Here is a 15127-nt window from a genome sequence, read left to right as displayed (position 1 = left end):
CCGGGCACACTGAGGCTTGAGGAGAAGCTGCGAGCTTAATTCCTTGGAGGAAGGAACTGGATGATGGCGACTGAGAAGGATGGGCCAAAGAAGGAGAGGGGAGTTGGGAGAATGATCTTGTGAAGCCAAGGAAGAGAACGATAAGCTTATTCCTGAGGAAGGGCCACGTAGGTCAGTGGTGGTAAGGCGGTTTGTTTAGAGTGTCACATGAGGTGCGTCCCCTCTACTCCTGGCTCTTTAGGTCACTCCTGTCACCCTTACCTGTGTACCCACTCATAAAGGCGAGCCAGATCCTCTTCGGCCACAACCCCTCACACTCCTGGCTTCATCAGACCCACTTTTTCTCTATTGCCCTCTCGGCTCCAGCATGGCCCCTCAACCCCTAGACGTGATCTTCATCTTGCCTCTTGTTCCTCCATATTTTGAGACCTTCTAAAATTTTGAGGTTTTTGGACTGTGGCTGCCTCCTTCTAGAATATTCCGACCTTGCCCACCCCCAGAGCCCGAAACGTGTTTTCTCAGGTGAGAACTCCCTCTGACACTCTGAACTCTGAAGAATCCACCATGTGTCCAGGGTGGGCAGGGTTCAGAATGCCTGTTTCAGGTGAATGGAGCAAGGGAGAGCAGGGGAAGGGAAACTGAGAGGTGTAGTAGGAGCTGGAGGAGGGGGGTGGTGGCCAAACTGCTGTTCTAGGGTAGGAGACACACGAGCGCACGTATTTGCTGAGGAAGAGCCAGTAGTGAACAAAAAGTGAAAAGTACAGGAATAAGGGACGACTGCAGAAGGCCTGGAAGGGGCAGGGCTGCTGGGGTCCTGAGTATGGGAGGTGAGGTCAGGAGAAAAGCAAGGAGGTAAGCTGTGGGTCCCCTAGGTGTGTGGGTGGCTGGCAGTCAGACAGTAGAGAAAGAAGGGGCAGTGCTGTTTGCTGGAGTAGAAATTCAGCACCAGGAAGCATGATGACGTCTGGAATCTGCTGAGGGCCCAAGGAGGCCGGCCGGCCGTTCAGAGTGAGCGGGTCCTGGCCAGCCAGAAGGGACCAGGGGCCCATGGAGGGACAGGCCACGTGTGGTGGCACACAGGAAGGGAGTTGTGGTGGAGCAAGGAGCCAGGACAGGAAGGCAGCAGGGGCAGATGGGCTGGGAGAGAATGAACTGGTCTAGGGCCTGCACCGAGCTGGGGGTGGGTGGGTGGGTGGGCATGACACCCCACTATGGTGCAGCCCTTGGCCCTGCCCGGTGGGGAGCGAGCAGCCCAGCCCCCAGCAGCATGGACCACGAAGGAAAACAAGGACTTGGGGAACGCTATGGGGCGCCTGCACGTGCCATGGCTCTTATCCCCAGTGTGCAAAGACCTGAAGCCTCTGAAGGCCAGCTCCTCCCAGGGCTCCTGCGCTTGGACTTGGGCAGCCCGCTGCTCCTTGCTGGTCAGAATCAGGCGGATCCAGCAGCCTGCTCAAGCCGGTTCCATCTTCCCCTCTACGTTGGAGGCCGCAGTGAAACAGCATGCACCATATTTAATAAACATTCGCGGGTGGTGAAGGAGGCGAGTCCTGGAGTCTGCGCACATCAGCTTTCAGGGGAGTGAAAGCCACCCTCGGCCTCTGTAGAAGCTGGAGGGCCGAGTCCCCCCTGTTCCCCGCCCCCAGCTCCCTGAAGCTCCCCGAGAAGGGCCAGGGTCCCAAGACAGACTCTCCTCCAAGGGAAATCTTCCCATTGGCCCCATTTCAAATGGTTTGCTCTAAGTATCTACTTTCATTTCTCATGGTTGAGCTCAACTGTGCCTTAAATTTACAGTGCACCCCCGAAGTCTTGGTCAACAAGGTCGGGGGCGGGGTGTGTGTGTGTGTGTGCCTCACACAAATGTTGGTGGAAGTTCTCCCTTTGTGCTTAACCAGTCAGTAGACTAAGAATGTGACAGAATGCACAACAGTACGCCCTCCTCCTGGGGTCAGTCTGGGCACTGAGCCCAGTGGGGCAGCCCCCAGCAAGCTCCTCCAACACGGCCACCACGGGGAGCGGGGGGCGGGGCGTGGCTGGCTAAAGACCACAGTGAATTCAGTGAGGCTGTAAAGACGAATTAGAAGCTCTTTCGGATCCAATTCGGAATGACTGCCAAAACATACCTTGAAGTGAAAAAAAGGACAGAGAGAACATGCACGGAAGCCCAGATGAGAAATGGAGGCAGGCTAGGTGGCTGGCAGGGGTAAGGGCACACTTTCAAATAGGTGTTCCCTGGGGCCTTTTGAATTTTGTTCTATTTGAATGCTTTATCTATTTAGAAAAGTAACCTAAAATTTCTAAGTAAACAAATAGATAATTCCCATCCCTCTTTCTTCGCAAAGCTGGTGGCAGGAATTACCACTCTAGCTGATGTGTCTGTTTGAAAGTGAGGTGAGGGGGCGCCTGGGTGGCACAGCGGTTAAGCGTCTGCCTTCGGCTCGGGGCGTGATCCCGGCGTTATGGGATCGAGCCCCACATCAGGCTCCTCTGCTATGAGCCTGCTTCTTCCTCTCCCACTCCCCCTGCTTGTGTTCCCTCTCTCGCTGGCTGTCTCTATCTCTGTCGAATAAATAATTTAATAAAATCTTAAAAAAAAAAAAAAAAAAAGAAAGTGAGGTGAGGGAGCCCCTGGGTGGCTCAGTCGGTGGCCTGCCTTCAGCTTGGGTCATGATCTCGGGATCCTGGGATCGGGCCCTGCTTCAGGCTCCTTACTCAGCAGTGGGTCTGCTTCTCCCTCTCCCTCTCCTGTGATCTCTCTAGCTCTTGCTCTCTCTCAGATAAATAAATAAAATCTAAAAAAAAAAAAATGAGGCAAGGCTGTTCTATTATATTCACTCCTGGCATTTAAGGAACACTTGGCAAGAGCTCTGGAGTTACAAAGACACCCTGTAAAAGACATGGATCCCTGAAATCAGTTTGACTCAATTAACAGAAGAACGACATCATCCATCTAGGATAGGATGAAGATAGTCTCAAATCTGCTGGGAAAGGTGGGCTATGAAGAGAAAAAAAAAGTTGGTGTTGGCCCCACTGGCTCTTCAGAGGTGGGAAAATCTTAGATCCCTGTCTCTTATCTTTGAAGAATAGATTCCAGATGGGATTAAGAACCAAGAGTGAACAAAGTTACTGTAAGTACTGAGAGAAATAGAACATAATATTTTTGTGATCTTGGGGTGGGGAAGGCTTTTCTTTTTAAGACAGATTCAATTAGAATCAACTCTCTATACCATCCACATAACTTTTCTGTAAAGCTAAATCTATTCTAAAATAAAATTTCAGGGGCGCCTGGGTGGCACAGCGGTTAAGCGCCTGCCTTCGGCTCAGGGCGTGATCCCGGAGTTCTGGGATCGAGCCCCACATCAGGCTCCTCCGCTATGAGCCTGCTTCTTCCTGTCCCACTCCCCCTGCTTGTGTTCCCTCTCTCGCTGGCTGTCTCTATCTCTGTCAAATAAATAAATAAAAATCTTTAAAAAAATAAAATAAAATAAAATAAAATTTCAAAAGACCCAAAACCTTAGTTCGCCGAAAGATATCATGCACAAAGGTTTAAAAAGGATGATGTGCAAAAAAAAAAAAAAAAAAAAAAAGGACGATGTATAGACTTAGAAGAAAATACAGCACTGAAACAGACTTAATAAGCAATTATCAATACGTTAATAAGATTAATTGCCCCATAGAAAATGGGCAAGAAGCATCAAGATATAATTTACAATAAGAGAAACACAAAAGGCCAATAAGCATATGAAAAGATTCTCAATTTCACTGGCAGTCAGAGAAATAAAAATCAGAACCATGGGATCACACTTTTCACTTACCAGATGGACTAAAACTTAAAAACAAAACTGAGAATACACAGTGGAGAAACAGACATTTTCACGCCCATTGGTGGTACTATTAATTGATACAGCTTTTTTTGGAGGCCAAATTTTAAATGTACATACCTTAGGACTTCAATTTCACTTCAGAGTTTATCCTATAGAAATATTCGCATCGATGTGCAAAGCTTGTACCCCGGATGAATACCCAGGATAGGGAACTGGTTGCGTGTGCACGAGGGAACACGACACACCATGAAAATGAATGCGGTTCATCATACACATACATACACGTATGCACACGTACACATACATGTGTATATATGCATGAAAGTGAGACAGACAGGGGTGCCTGGCTGGGTCCGTCCGTAGAGCATGCAACTCTTAATCTTAGGGTCGTGAGTTCAAGCCCCACGTTATGCATGGAGCCTACTTTAAAACAAAAAAGAAAGAAAGAAAAGAAAGTAAGAAAAAGAAGTACCAGTAATGTGGCCTGTTGGGAGCAAACGGGAAATTGGGGCTGGACAACATGGGCCCTGGAGGCATCTGGACCTGGTGTGGAAGGTAAGGCAGACACGATAATCCCATGTATCCACAGAGCGGACAGACTTTGAGGGAGGAGGAGACAGAATGCCACGGCCACCATCCATCCAGGTGAGAGACAGGACATGAAAGCAGGAACAGGTGGGACAGAGGTGGCTGAGACCCAGACAGGTACCTGTTTCCACGGAGCTAAGATGGACAGGCAGCCACAAGCAAGGATTTGGGATTTGAAAGTCAGAATGGACAGGATTTAGGATGAACAGGCATAATGGGCTGGGGTTGGGAGAGACCTCTAAGACTACAATTTCTGGCTCTGTGACACAGTGGACTAGCTGTTTGGGGCTGAGCAGGGAGCCTGGAGGCAGAGGTCAGCCTTCAGCCTCTTCAGTCATATGGGAAAAAGTCCCATGAGACATCTGGGCTTAGTGCAGATGGCACCCACCGAGGCACTGCTTTAGTGTTCACACTTAAAGGCCTTGGACAGAGCTTCTAGAAGCCCAGTTCTTTCAAATACAGAGCAACAACTTCCCTTTCAGGACTGTGGAGAAGCCTCCTCTCTTTATTGACAGACAAGAGACTGAACTCTCCATGTCAGGACTGAAGCTGAGCTCAGGATGACTGCGCCCACGTGGGCCCTGGGATATGGGTCTGAATGGGATGCCAAGCCTGCTTCCAGAAGCCGCCTCTGGGGAGGGAGATGCCGGGGAATGGCCCCAGTGGAGGGTTACTGCAGACGTGCCTGTGAAGGCTGGGGGGGTCTTCCTGAAGGGCCCCAGGACAGGTCTGGTTGGAAGGGTGGGGAGGGCCATCGTTCCAGGTGTTAGGAGAGGAGAGATGAGGAATGCTCTGCTGCAGGAAGGGCAAGGAATCCCTATGGCTCTGGCCTAAAGTGGGGAAAGGAAGGAGGAGAGGAGAGACTGGGTGGGGCCTGTCCAGTGAATGGGCCTCATCTCCCCGTGGGCGGAGTTTGTTCACCTCCTTCATTCATTTGAAAAGAATTGACAGAGTGCCAACAGCGTGTCAGGCACTGTTCTGGATCCTGGGGGATATGGGAGAGACTCCACTAAGGGACCTGCTCTCCTGGAGGGAACATGGAGGAGAGGCACCATAAATAAGGAACAAACAGTAAGATACATTTCTGGCAGAAAGCCATGCTGTGCAGAAAATAAAGCAGGGTGATGAGAGTTTGGGAGAGCCGTAGGGGAGGAGTAGGGGACATAATGCAGCTGAGGTCTGAGTGACATGAAGGAACCCCCTACCAAGGACTGGGAAGCAGCAGGCAGGGGGGAGGAGGAGGGGGCGGTGCTGCAGTCAGAAGCTAATTGTATAAGGCAATTGTTTTGCTAATAAGTCCATGTTAAGAAAATTAGGCTTTTTGTCTTTTCGTAATGAACTCATTAGTGAGTTGTATTTTTAGTTCTTTCTCCTGGGTTTTAGAGATTGGGCAGGAGGGGGAGGTTTGTTGGGGCTGATGGGGAGGATTCTGGATCCCCACACCCCACCGTGTCTCAGGGGAAGGGATGAGTATCAGAGGGAGGAGGCAGGGGTGGAGGGGCACCCACCTGCTCCGAGAGGTCACGTCCAAGAAGAACTGCACGAGTGCTAGCAGGTTGTGGTGGTGATCTGACACCTTGCTCAGGGTGCGGCACAGCTGCTGGAGCTGTGGGGACGGCAGGCGGCAAGGTGGGCTGCGGGGTGGGCTGCGGTAGGGCCCGCCTTCCACCCTGACCTCCCCACCAGCCTGCTTACTGGTGCGGGGGCGGGGGGGGGGGGGGAAGCCAGTGAGGTGGGGGGGCAGTCACGGAGTCCAGGGACTGGTGGGAACATTCCCTGGCATCCCGGTGACCTCCAAGCCTGCTCTTCCCACTGAGTGCACTCCAGGTGCAACTTCAGTCCCTAGTGACGAGGCCGTGCGAGGAGGCTCAGGACCTTGAAGCGGAGGCTAGGGCTTGGGCTTGGGGGCTCATGGTACCTTCCCTGGCCACTCGCGGATGTTCTCAAGGAGCAGGAGTAGAAGCTGCTGAAGATCGGTCTTGGGCAGCAGGCGGAGCCCCGCGTCTAGGCCAGCTCGGCACAGCAGCTCGATCAGGTTCAAGAGCTCCCGGTCGGTGTAGACAGCTGGCTGGGCTACGGCACACAGTGCCAGGAACTGGAGGGAGGACAGAGTGCTAGGGGCTGGAGGGCCTCCCCGGGGGTGGGGCAGGCAGGAGGGGATGGCACCATGAGCCCCCAGTGGCCGTGGCTGTGGCCATGGCCGTGGCTGGGCTGGGCAGCGGCTGAGAAAAACAAGCGGCAAGGCCCAGAGTCAAGCCCCCCATGCGGTGCTCGGGTGGCAGGCCTGGTCGTGGGGACCGTGAGCTTTCCGCAGCATCAGTCCTGGCAGCCGGCGTGGTGCCTGCAGCAGCGCCGACCACACTGTGGGTGCTCCGTGATACCTACTGCGTGCACCTGCCGAGCAGGTCAGCATGGTGAGCAGAAGTGGGTGTCGGACTCACCTTACAGATATAGTTCAGGCTACTGTCCAAGGCCGTCTCTGGGGGGCTGTCCTGCTGCTGACTCCAGCTCCGGCTGAGGTCGTTTTCAAGCACTCTAAGGTAAGACATAAAGGGAAGGGCACGATAGGAGGTGGGCGCAAGGGGAGAACTGAGGCAGAGAGAGGCCCTGCCATCACTCAAGAGCAGAGAGCCCGGGGATGGGCCATTCAGCCTGGGACACTCATGTTGGCCATCTACGGCTGCATGACAAGTCACCCCAACATACAGAGGCTTAAAAACAACAAATATTTATTATGTCATGCAGTTTCTGAGAGTCAGGAATCCAGGAGCAGCTTAGCGGGGTCGCTCTGTCTCAGGGCTTCTTGGGAGGTTGCCTCCAAAATTTTGGGGGCAGGGCTGCTGTCATGTCAGCCCGGAATGGGCTGGAGGAACTGCTTCCAAGCTCACTCGTGTGCCCACCAGCAGACCTCCAGGTCCCTACCATGGGGGGCTCACCACAGGCTTCCTCCACCCCGCGGCCAGCTTCCCCCAAAGCGAGCGATCGGAGAAAGGGGGAAAATGCCAGAGACTGAAGCCATAGCCTTCATAACCTGGTCTTGGGAACAACATCCCATCACTCCTCCTGATCTCTACGGTCCACACAGGCCATCCAGACTTCGCGTGGGAGTGAGAGCCACACAAGGGGAAGAACGCCAGGAGGTGAGGATCCCTGGGGGCCAGCTCCCAACTGCTACCATTCCAGCCAGGCCTCAGGCTTTACTTTCTGGGACTCGAAGGCCAGAAAATCATATTCCATTGCCCCAAAAGGGTCTTCCTCAAGAAAGTTCTTTGTCCATACAGGGGTGGTGACTCTTTGCATGCACTGAAAAGTGCACCATGTGGTATTAGCTTACGTGGGGGCTAGTTTCCAAAGTCAGCAGGTAATATGGGGAAGTTCAGAGTAAAAATGATCTTTGAGAACCCCTGCAAAGGTCTCACACTAACATGCTGTCTAGCGATTAGCCTAGTATGGCCAGTTTTCCCCAGCGCAAAACGAATCTGGTTGAGCCCAGATGAAGTTAGAGCTTAGAGTCATATTAAAACAACAATAACCTCCTTAAAGACTAGAGTCGTACTCAGGGTGGCAAGATCCTTCCTGTGAGAGGGGCACCAGCGGACAGCAGAGCTGCCCCACCCTTGCACAAACTTTCCAGACGCATGCTCACTGGATAGAAAACAGAGCAGGATGGGTCTCACTAAACGATTCTCTCTCTGGTCAAATGCACACTGTTGATTGTTGGATACTGTTGGCGTGAGCTTATGACAGGGCTCCCTGTGCTGTCTCGTCCTCTTCTCTACTCTTACCAGCTGGTTTGGAGTTCCCGAGAACAGGGCGCTCTCCACAAATGGAGGCGTGGAGGACAGCAACACCACTGACCATAGCAGCCTCCAGGGTGGCCGCCTGACCACTGACAAAGGGGGAGCACTCCGTTCCTGCGTGCTCCAGGGAAGAGTCTCTGCTCTTCTTTACTTGGCACTGGTGCTGCTTCTCGGAGGGGAAGAAGGGCACCCGGGGAATCGGTGCCCACACACCGATGGCAGGGGAGGGAGCCGGGGGTTAGGAATGGGATCTGGCCATTCTTCCAGAGTTCAGCATTTATTAGGGCCAGGGGATGGGTGAGGCTGTGTGCACACTTGGGCACCTGCTGGGCCCGGGTCCATGCAGGTGGGGCGTTCTGGTCTGCTCCAGCCTGTGAGCAGGTGTGGGGGCCAGAAGCACGAGTGGGAACGCTTTCAGACTTCCCCAAGGGTGGGGGCAGGCCCAGAACGGACTGTGCCTCCGCTGAAGAGGAATGGGCTTGTAGACGGTTTGGCGCTGCCAAAGGCAGCAGGAGTGTGGAAAACGTGAGCTGGGGAGGCGAGTGTGTCTGTGACAAGTGGAGAGGGCTGACAGCCTCCTGGCGTGTGATCCAGCGTTTCCCTGCACCGCCTCTCCCTGAGAACAGCAAGCAATAGAGCCAGGTCCTCTATCCCCGCCTTTCTGAGGCTCTGAGGAACCACTTGATTGAACCGTCTGCATCCGTGCCCGCTATTCTGGGATGTGGCATCCACTGATGCCCAGGCCTCCATCCCCATGCTCCGAGAAGGAGGCCATGGAGCACAGGCATTCACAGCCTAGCAACCCCGCTCCCCTCCTGGACTCAGCAGGTTAAGAGCGAGGTGACGGTCCCACCACTGGACTCCATGAACAAAGCGCTTCACCTGTCCCACCCCTGCCGCTCAGCCCCGACCCTCTGCTGGCTGGGTTAGGGCTCAGCCTGTGGCCAGCACCCTGGAGCTGGAGTTTGGGTTACGACGACACTGTTCTACACTCACAAGTAATCTTAAGAGGGACATGTCACTGACTTCTAGTCTAGTTTCTAGATTTGTTTTCCCTAAGGGTTGAAAGCCATACTAAAGTATGCTGACATTCTCAGCAGGAGGATGATAAGAAATGTGTATGTGCGTGGCCACCTCGGGAACCGGGAGCCATCCTCAAGGCGCCCAGGGGTCCGGGCCCCACCATGCAGGCTACGAGGGGGGTGCTGTCCCCTAGGCTTGTACTGCTGAACCAGACTGGACCTGTCCAGGCTCCATGAGCCGAGGTCAATGAAGTGAAGGGGAATCGATGCTGAGCTAATGGGCGGGGAGAAGTACATTTTACCTGCGTCGAATTACACTGTCCTGAGATGGCCGGGGACCAGCCTCCCCCGCACTGGACAGGATACCCTTTCAATGGATTAACTGTCATTTAGTTACCCCTTGGCCTCTGCACCAGGCTGCCCTTTCAGAGAACCGAGTGGATGAAGGTTTCCCGCACCAGGCTATGGCAGTTTGGCAGCCAGTCCTGTGTATCTGACTGGGACTTTCAGCTGGGCTTTGTAACCTGGGAGCAGCCTTGGAAGACCAGCCGTTGGTGACCAAGGACCTTCCTGCCTTCTGACGTGAGATTGGGGCCCGTGATGGAGAGTGCATCACCGTGTGGCATAAGCCCCCTCAAGCTCTCGCTTCTGCTTCCTGGTTGGTGTTCATGCTCTGGTCCCTCTCCCGCCCTTTTGCCCCCGCAGATCCTCCTGATTCCTCCCTCCCCAGCCTCGTCACTGGGCAGAGGGCTGCTGTGTTTGCAACAAGGTGGACGTTACACGGTCCAGCGGCAGAAGGGCTGCAGCTTTCTGAAAGGAGATCTTGAGGCATTCGATGAGATGGTGATGGGTTCCAAAGAAATCTGAGATTAGGAACAAATGGTGAAAGAAGGACCAGTCTCTCTCATAGAAACTAAAAAGACAGTCCAGTTGTGGGGCCATGTGCAGAGACATCTCAACCCCTCATTTCCAACCTTGGCCAATATGAGGGCTCTGTGGGTGCCCTGGAGGAGCCCCAGGGCATCTTTTCTGTTGGGGAGCCCTAGACTGGGACATCCCTGGAAGTCAGCAGAGCAGTGGGTGACATGGAGCCAACTGGCTTGGGATGAACTTGAGCTTGGTCAGGAACAGGACAAGGAAGACAGTTATGAGAAGGCCCCCCGCCCTGATGTTCCTCCTGTGGTCCCTGTGTCTATGGAGGATGCCATACCCCTGGTGGAGAGATGCCAGCATCCTCACAGTGCTTCCAGAATAGTCTAGAAGAGCTCTCTTCCAACCCTATAACTCCTGGAGCCTCCCCGCCTGCAGCAGCCCGCCAGCAGCCCGGGGAACCCACCCAAACATCTCTGCTACCCCACGTTTCAGGGAGGTCATTGGAGGGGTCTCCAGGCTGTATCTGTTTGCTTTTCAAGAAGAGGCTGTGTTCAGGCAGAAAAGCCTCCACAGGCTAAGTGACTGGGCAGGTGGCCCCGGCCTGTTCTTAGAGGGCCACAAGAAGAAAATCAGCCCTGAAGCCATTGGCCAGCTCCTGTCGGCCAGTTCTGAGTCCTCCGTGGGCAAACAGTGCTAGCAGTGGGAGGCACAAGGGAAGAGGCAGGGTGTCCAAACAGCACGTCTGGTGATGTGACCATGCAGCCCTGGCAACACTCTGGGACCACGTGGATTTGCCTTCCTCTTACACAGGGCGAGCTGCCCGGTCAAGCTGGAAGTCTGCGTGCTGGGGTCTGTGTTCCCAAGTATTTGAGGCGGCAAATCTACACAGCCATAGTTCCAATGACATTCCCGCCCTCCCTGGCCCCCAGCGAGGATGGGTTTGTCCTGACGCATAAGGAGCAGGAAGCCATCAAATCCTGGGGGAAGGGAGAAGGGCGGGGGAGAAAGTGGCTCTTAGCAGAGCGCTGAGTAAATTGGGTGGTTATATGCCTCTGCCTGCAGTGGCAACTCTCACTTTCCAGGTGGACACCAAGTGCTCATCAGAACAGTAAGAAATAGCTCTTCTGAACCCCGCAGGCCCCCCAGGCCCCCAGCTGCATTTGTTTCTCTAAGTGTAATTCTTCCCCTGTCTCATTCTAGAAGGCGGTATGATTGCAGCTCTGTGTTGGGGAAGAGGCAAGTGGCTTGTTACCCCAGATGTGGAACTCGGCGGGAAGGGAGAGGGGCAGGAGCGAGGCAGGCTGGCACATGCGTTGGGTATTTATAGCAGAGCGAGTGTGGTTTGGTCTGGTTTGGTTTGGCAGACAATTACTAAACACAGTCGTGGAACAGGTTCTTAAGAAAGCTTCAGTCTTCCCTGTGTAGGAACACCCGCCTGCCCGCCGCAGCGAGGGGAAGGGTCCCTGCTCCTCCTGGGGCCGAAAGATTGTCACCAGGCTGGAGGGGGGGCCGGCTCCCACATAACAGCCTGTCCAGGGCTCTAAACACCCTGTTATGTCTTCTCAAAGAATTGTCAAGAAGGAGTTTGAATGTATTATAATTCGTAGAACAAGTTTATAATATGTGACACTTTTACAAGGCAGACCTAATCACTGTCCACCCCACAATAGTCACTTATGTATTGTATGGCTCTGTTCCTAGAGGGCAGGGACAATGCGTATGCAAATTAGTACCCCCCCACAACCCAACAACCCAGCCCAGTGCACAAAGGGGGCACCCACAAAACAAAACTGGCCATTGTGGAAATTACATGCAACACTGTGCCTTGCTGGCCATGAGTTGATATTAGGTAATGGGCCAAAATTGAGGCTTGGAGGTAAACCAGAGAGACTGGGACATGTCCTGGAAGAGGAGGAGCAGTGAGGGCTCTGAGTCACCGAGGGGCAGGAACAGATGTCGGCCAAAGCAGCCAAACTCACCCGTGCCTGGTTCTTCCGTCCCCCTGAAGCTGGGAGCACGGTCATTTATCGGAACATTCGCCATTTGTGCTGTGATGCCCATTTCCACAGTCCCTCCTCTGCTTCCCCATGGGGGCTAGAGCCCGAGTTTGGGAAATTTTTTTTACTCCCCCCCCCCCCCCGCAAATGCACATAATCTCATATAATAATCAGAGAAAACCTTCCCTTTTTCTAACTTATAAATGCTTACGGAGCTGAGGATGTGGACCACAAACAATATTGGAATGGATCGTTTTGTACGATGGATGGCTGTCATGTTATATTACCTTCACAGAATAGGAAATACTTGATGATTTTTTCTTCCCTCCCACCCCCACCCATAATAGGAAATACTTTAATCTTCCTTAGCATGAATACATGTTGAGAAGAATGCCTCTCTCTTTTTTGGGTAATATTTCGTTTTGTTTTTTTAACATTTTGACGTAGGTGTAACTGATATGGAAAAACCTGCCCATATCTACTGTATACAAGCCCATGGGCGGGAGGTGAGATCCACAGTGTCGAACAAATGTGGAAGGGGAAGTACTCACCTCTCACTGGACTGACAGGGCCCCTCCGGGCCCAGAGCAGGGCTGCGGGCTCCCAGGCTGTGAAATGCTTCCATGACTTCCTGCAGCGAGGGGCACCACCAGCGCTTGTCTCCATCTGTCAGGTCAAGGGAGGGCAGAGGGTCAGGGAGGGCAGAGGGGGACAGGTGCACTACTCCCATGGGAGGGCTGGGCACGACAGCCCCTGGCCCAAGGGGACCCGTTTCTGCCTTCTCTGGCACCGCAGGTGTTTTCTGGGGAATCAAGCAACCAGCTTTGGGAACCTGGTCGTTCATTCTCCTGTCTTCAAGCTCTGGCCACCTTGAAGTGCAAGGGCCCTGGGGTGATGGCACCCTGACCAGTTCCATCAGGCAGCCATTGGGGTGCTGAGCTGCCCAGAGCTGAGCCAGATGAAGAGACCTAAACCAGAGGCCTCAGAACTGCAAGACGTGGAAGACACCAGTCTCAGCGGCCCCGGGGCCCTGGGCCCTTCGCCACTAAGGGCTGAGGCCAGCTCCGAGCCTCCTGCTGACTCGACACTGCCCTTGCAGCAACAGCTGGGTGTTCCCAGGTCCACCATTCCAGCCCAGGGCACTCCCCGCAGCCTGGGACAGCCTGGGACGTGTCTCCACAGCCAGCGTGAGCTCCAAGTCCCATTGTCTCTTGACTAGTTTGATGAAACAGAACGGTAATCTGACCTCACCAACAATGGAGGAAAACCTTATGTACTCTGGGCTTTTCTTCTGTCAGACTACTTAAGGGCATTTTTCAGAACCAGGAAACTAGAAAAACAAAAACCAGCGTGGAGGATCCTATTTCCCAAAGATGGCTGCAATCCTGTCTGCCTCCCACACGCTCTTTGCATTGTGACCTCTCCACACCCCACCAAGAGGCGTCGTCCAGGTCTCTACGCTGTCCTTCCTCTACCGCTTCTTACTGATTGATTTACTTGCTTCTTGTCCTTGTCTCCCCATTAGAATGTAAATTCCATGAGGGCAGGGCCCCCTCTGCACACCCAGCGCCTGGAGGAGTAGCTGGTGTGGGGGTGGGGAAGCTGAATGAATGAATGACTGGAGAGAGTCCTAAACAAACCTGACGGAGTAGTACCGCAGTAAGAGGGAAACTGCAGACCGGACGTAAGATGAGCTGGCCACGTCAGGAATGCTGACAGATGTCGACGATGACAGATGCGTCAGAACCGAGAACTCGGACATGGGGCTAGCAGCGCCTTAGCAGTGCGTGCTTGACCCTTCGCCATTCGGGGGGTGAGAGTTCCCTCAGTGGATCCCCCATGTGCTGGAACCATGCCAGGCGCCCCGGGGGGAGACCTTGACCTCAGGGAGCTCACAGTCTAGGAGGGAGGGGAGCCAGGCAGGTAAATAAATACAGGGCAGCGTATTCAAAAGCAAAGCCGATGAAAGGTGCAGAGGCTGCTCAGAGGAGGCGAAGTTCACTGGAGGCTGGGGGTGATGGTGGGGTGAGGGTTGGGGGTCAGGGGGTGGGGGAACATGGCACAGGTACCGGAAAAGGAAGCACGCCCCAGCAAAGGGACAGAAATGACAAAGGCAGAGAAGCATGAAAGAGCATGGCATGCCCAGTGACTCAAGGCAAGAAATAGAGCATCCTCAACTTGTTGAGGAGTTCTGGCAACAGTGTGGTACGGCTGCAGAGCCAGCCGCCGGGGGAACGGTCAGCAGAGGGTCTCCGAACCCCGTGCAAGGACATCTCTTCTGCTGGCATCAGGTGTCTCTCTCATTAGAAATGTATATGGGTCGGGGCTCACCCAACAAGTAATTAGACTCTTGGAGGAGGAAAAACTTTCTTGTTTGTTTTTTTTTCCTCTTGGGCAACTTAACAAGTAAGAGTAATGATACCCTTTGCCTGCTTCACAAACGAGCTGAGAAGAATGAAGTCTGCAAAACACAATGAGATTCCACTAGAGAGAGAGAGAGAGAGAGCGCGCGAGCTGTTTACCAGGGCCCTTGGGGGACTGTGCACGTAGGCACACGCACGTGTGGGCGGGCCCACGGGCTTTCCAGGGAGGGACGATGCGTGTGCAAAGAGAATCGGCCTAGGGTGAGGCCCTGGAGGCCCAGCTGGGGGTGGGGGGGAAGCCTGCCAGCAGTGTAGGACCCCGGAGGGTGCCGGACACAGCCACCCTCGCACCCCCTCCTCAGCCCGTGCAGGGGCATCAGCTGCTTTAAAACCCCTTGGGAGCCTCAGCACAGGTGTCCCCAGCTTCAAACCTGGAGCCCGGCACCATCCCCCGTCCCCGCCCTGACCCGGTAATGACTCCACACCACAGCTTCACCCAGGCTGAAGGGTCAGGAGAGGTTTCACAGCAAGGGGCCTGGGCTGCCTCGGGATCCATCAGGCCCAGTCAACAGCACTGGAAATTGGTTAAGCGACGACAGGCGCCCGAGAGCCCATAATGAATACTGCCCATAACTAGGCCACGCGCTCAGCTTTTCCTGA

At 54.0% G+C, this 15127-nt stretch overlaps 1 protein-coding gene across 1 annotated transcript in view; it reads right to left on the bottom strand.

The window, feature by feature from the left end:
- Window positions 1–5378: 5378 nt before the first annotated feature.
- Window positions 5379–15127, bottom strand: part of LOC113246663 (protein FAM178B) — a 50844-nt gene continuing 41095 nt past the window's right edge. The window contains exons 8-12 of the mRNA XM_057309297.1: window positions 12656–12770; window positions 6854–6947; window positions 6331–6507; window positions 5921–6018; window positions 5379–5397 (exon numbers count right to left, since the gene is read on the bottom strand). Coding sequence (XP_057165280.1) covers window positions 5379–5397; window positions 5921–6018; window positions 6331–6507; window positions 6854–6947; window positions 12656–12770 — 503 coding nt within the window. The remainder of the gene's footprint in view (window positions 5398–5920; window positions 6019–6330; window positions 6508–6853; window positions 6948–12655; window positions 12771–15127) is intronic.

This window comes from Ursus arctos, unplaced genomic scaffold (assembly GCF_023065955.2).
Source record: "Ursus arctos isolate Adak ecotype North America unplaced genomic scaffold, UrsArc2.0 scaffold_8, whole genome shotgun sequence".
In the NCBI taxonomy this organism is placed as follows: Eukaryota; Metazoa; Chordata; class Mammalia; order Carnivora; family Ursidae; genus Ursus; species Ursus arctos.
Note: the sequence above shows the minus strand (reverse complement) of the source record. Positions and strands in the feature narration are given on the sequence as shown.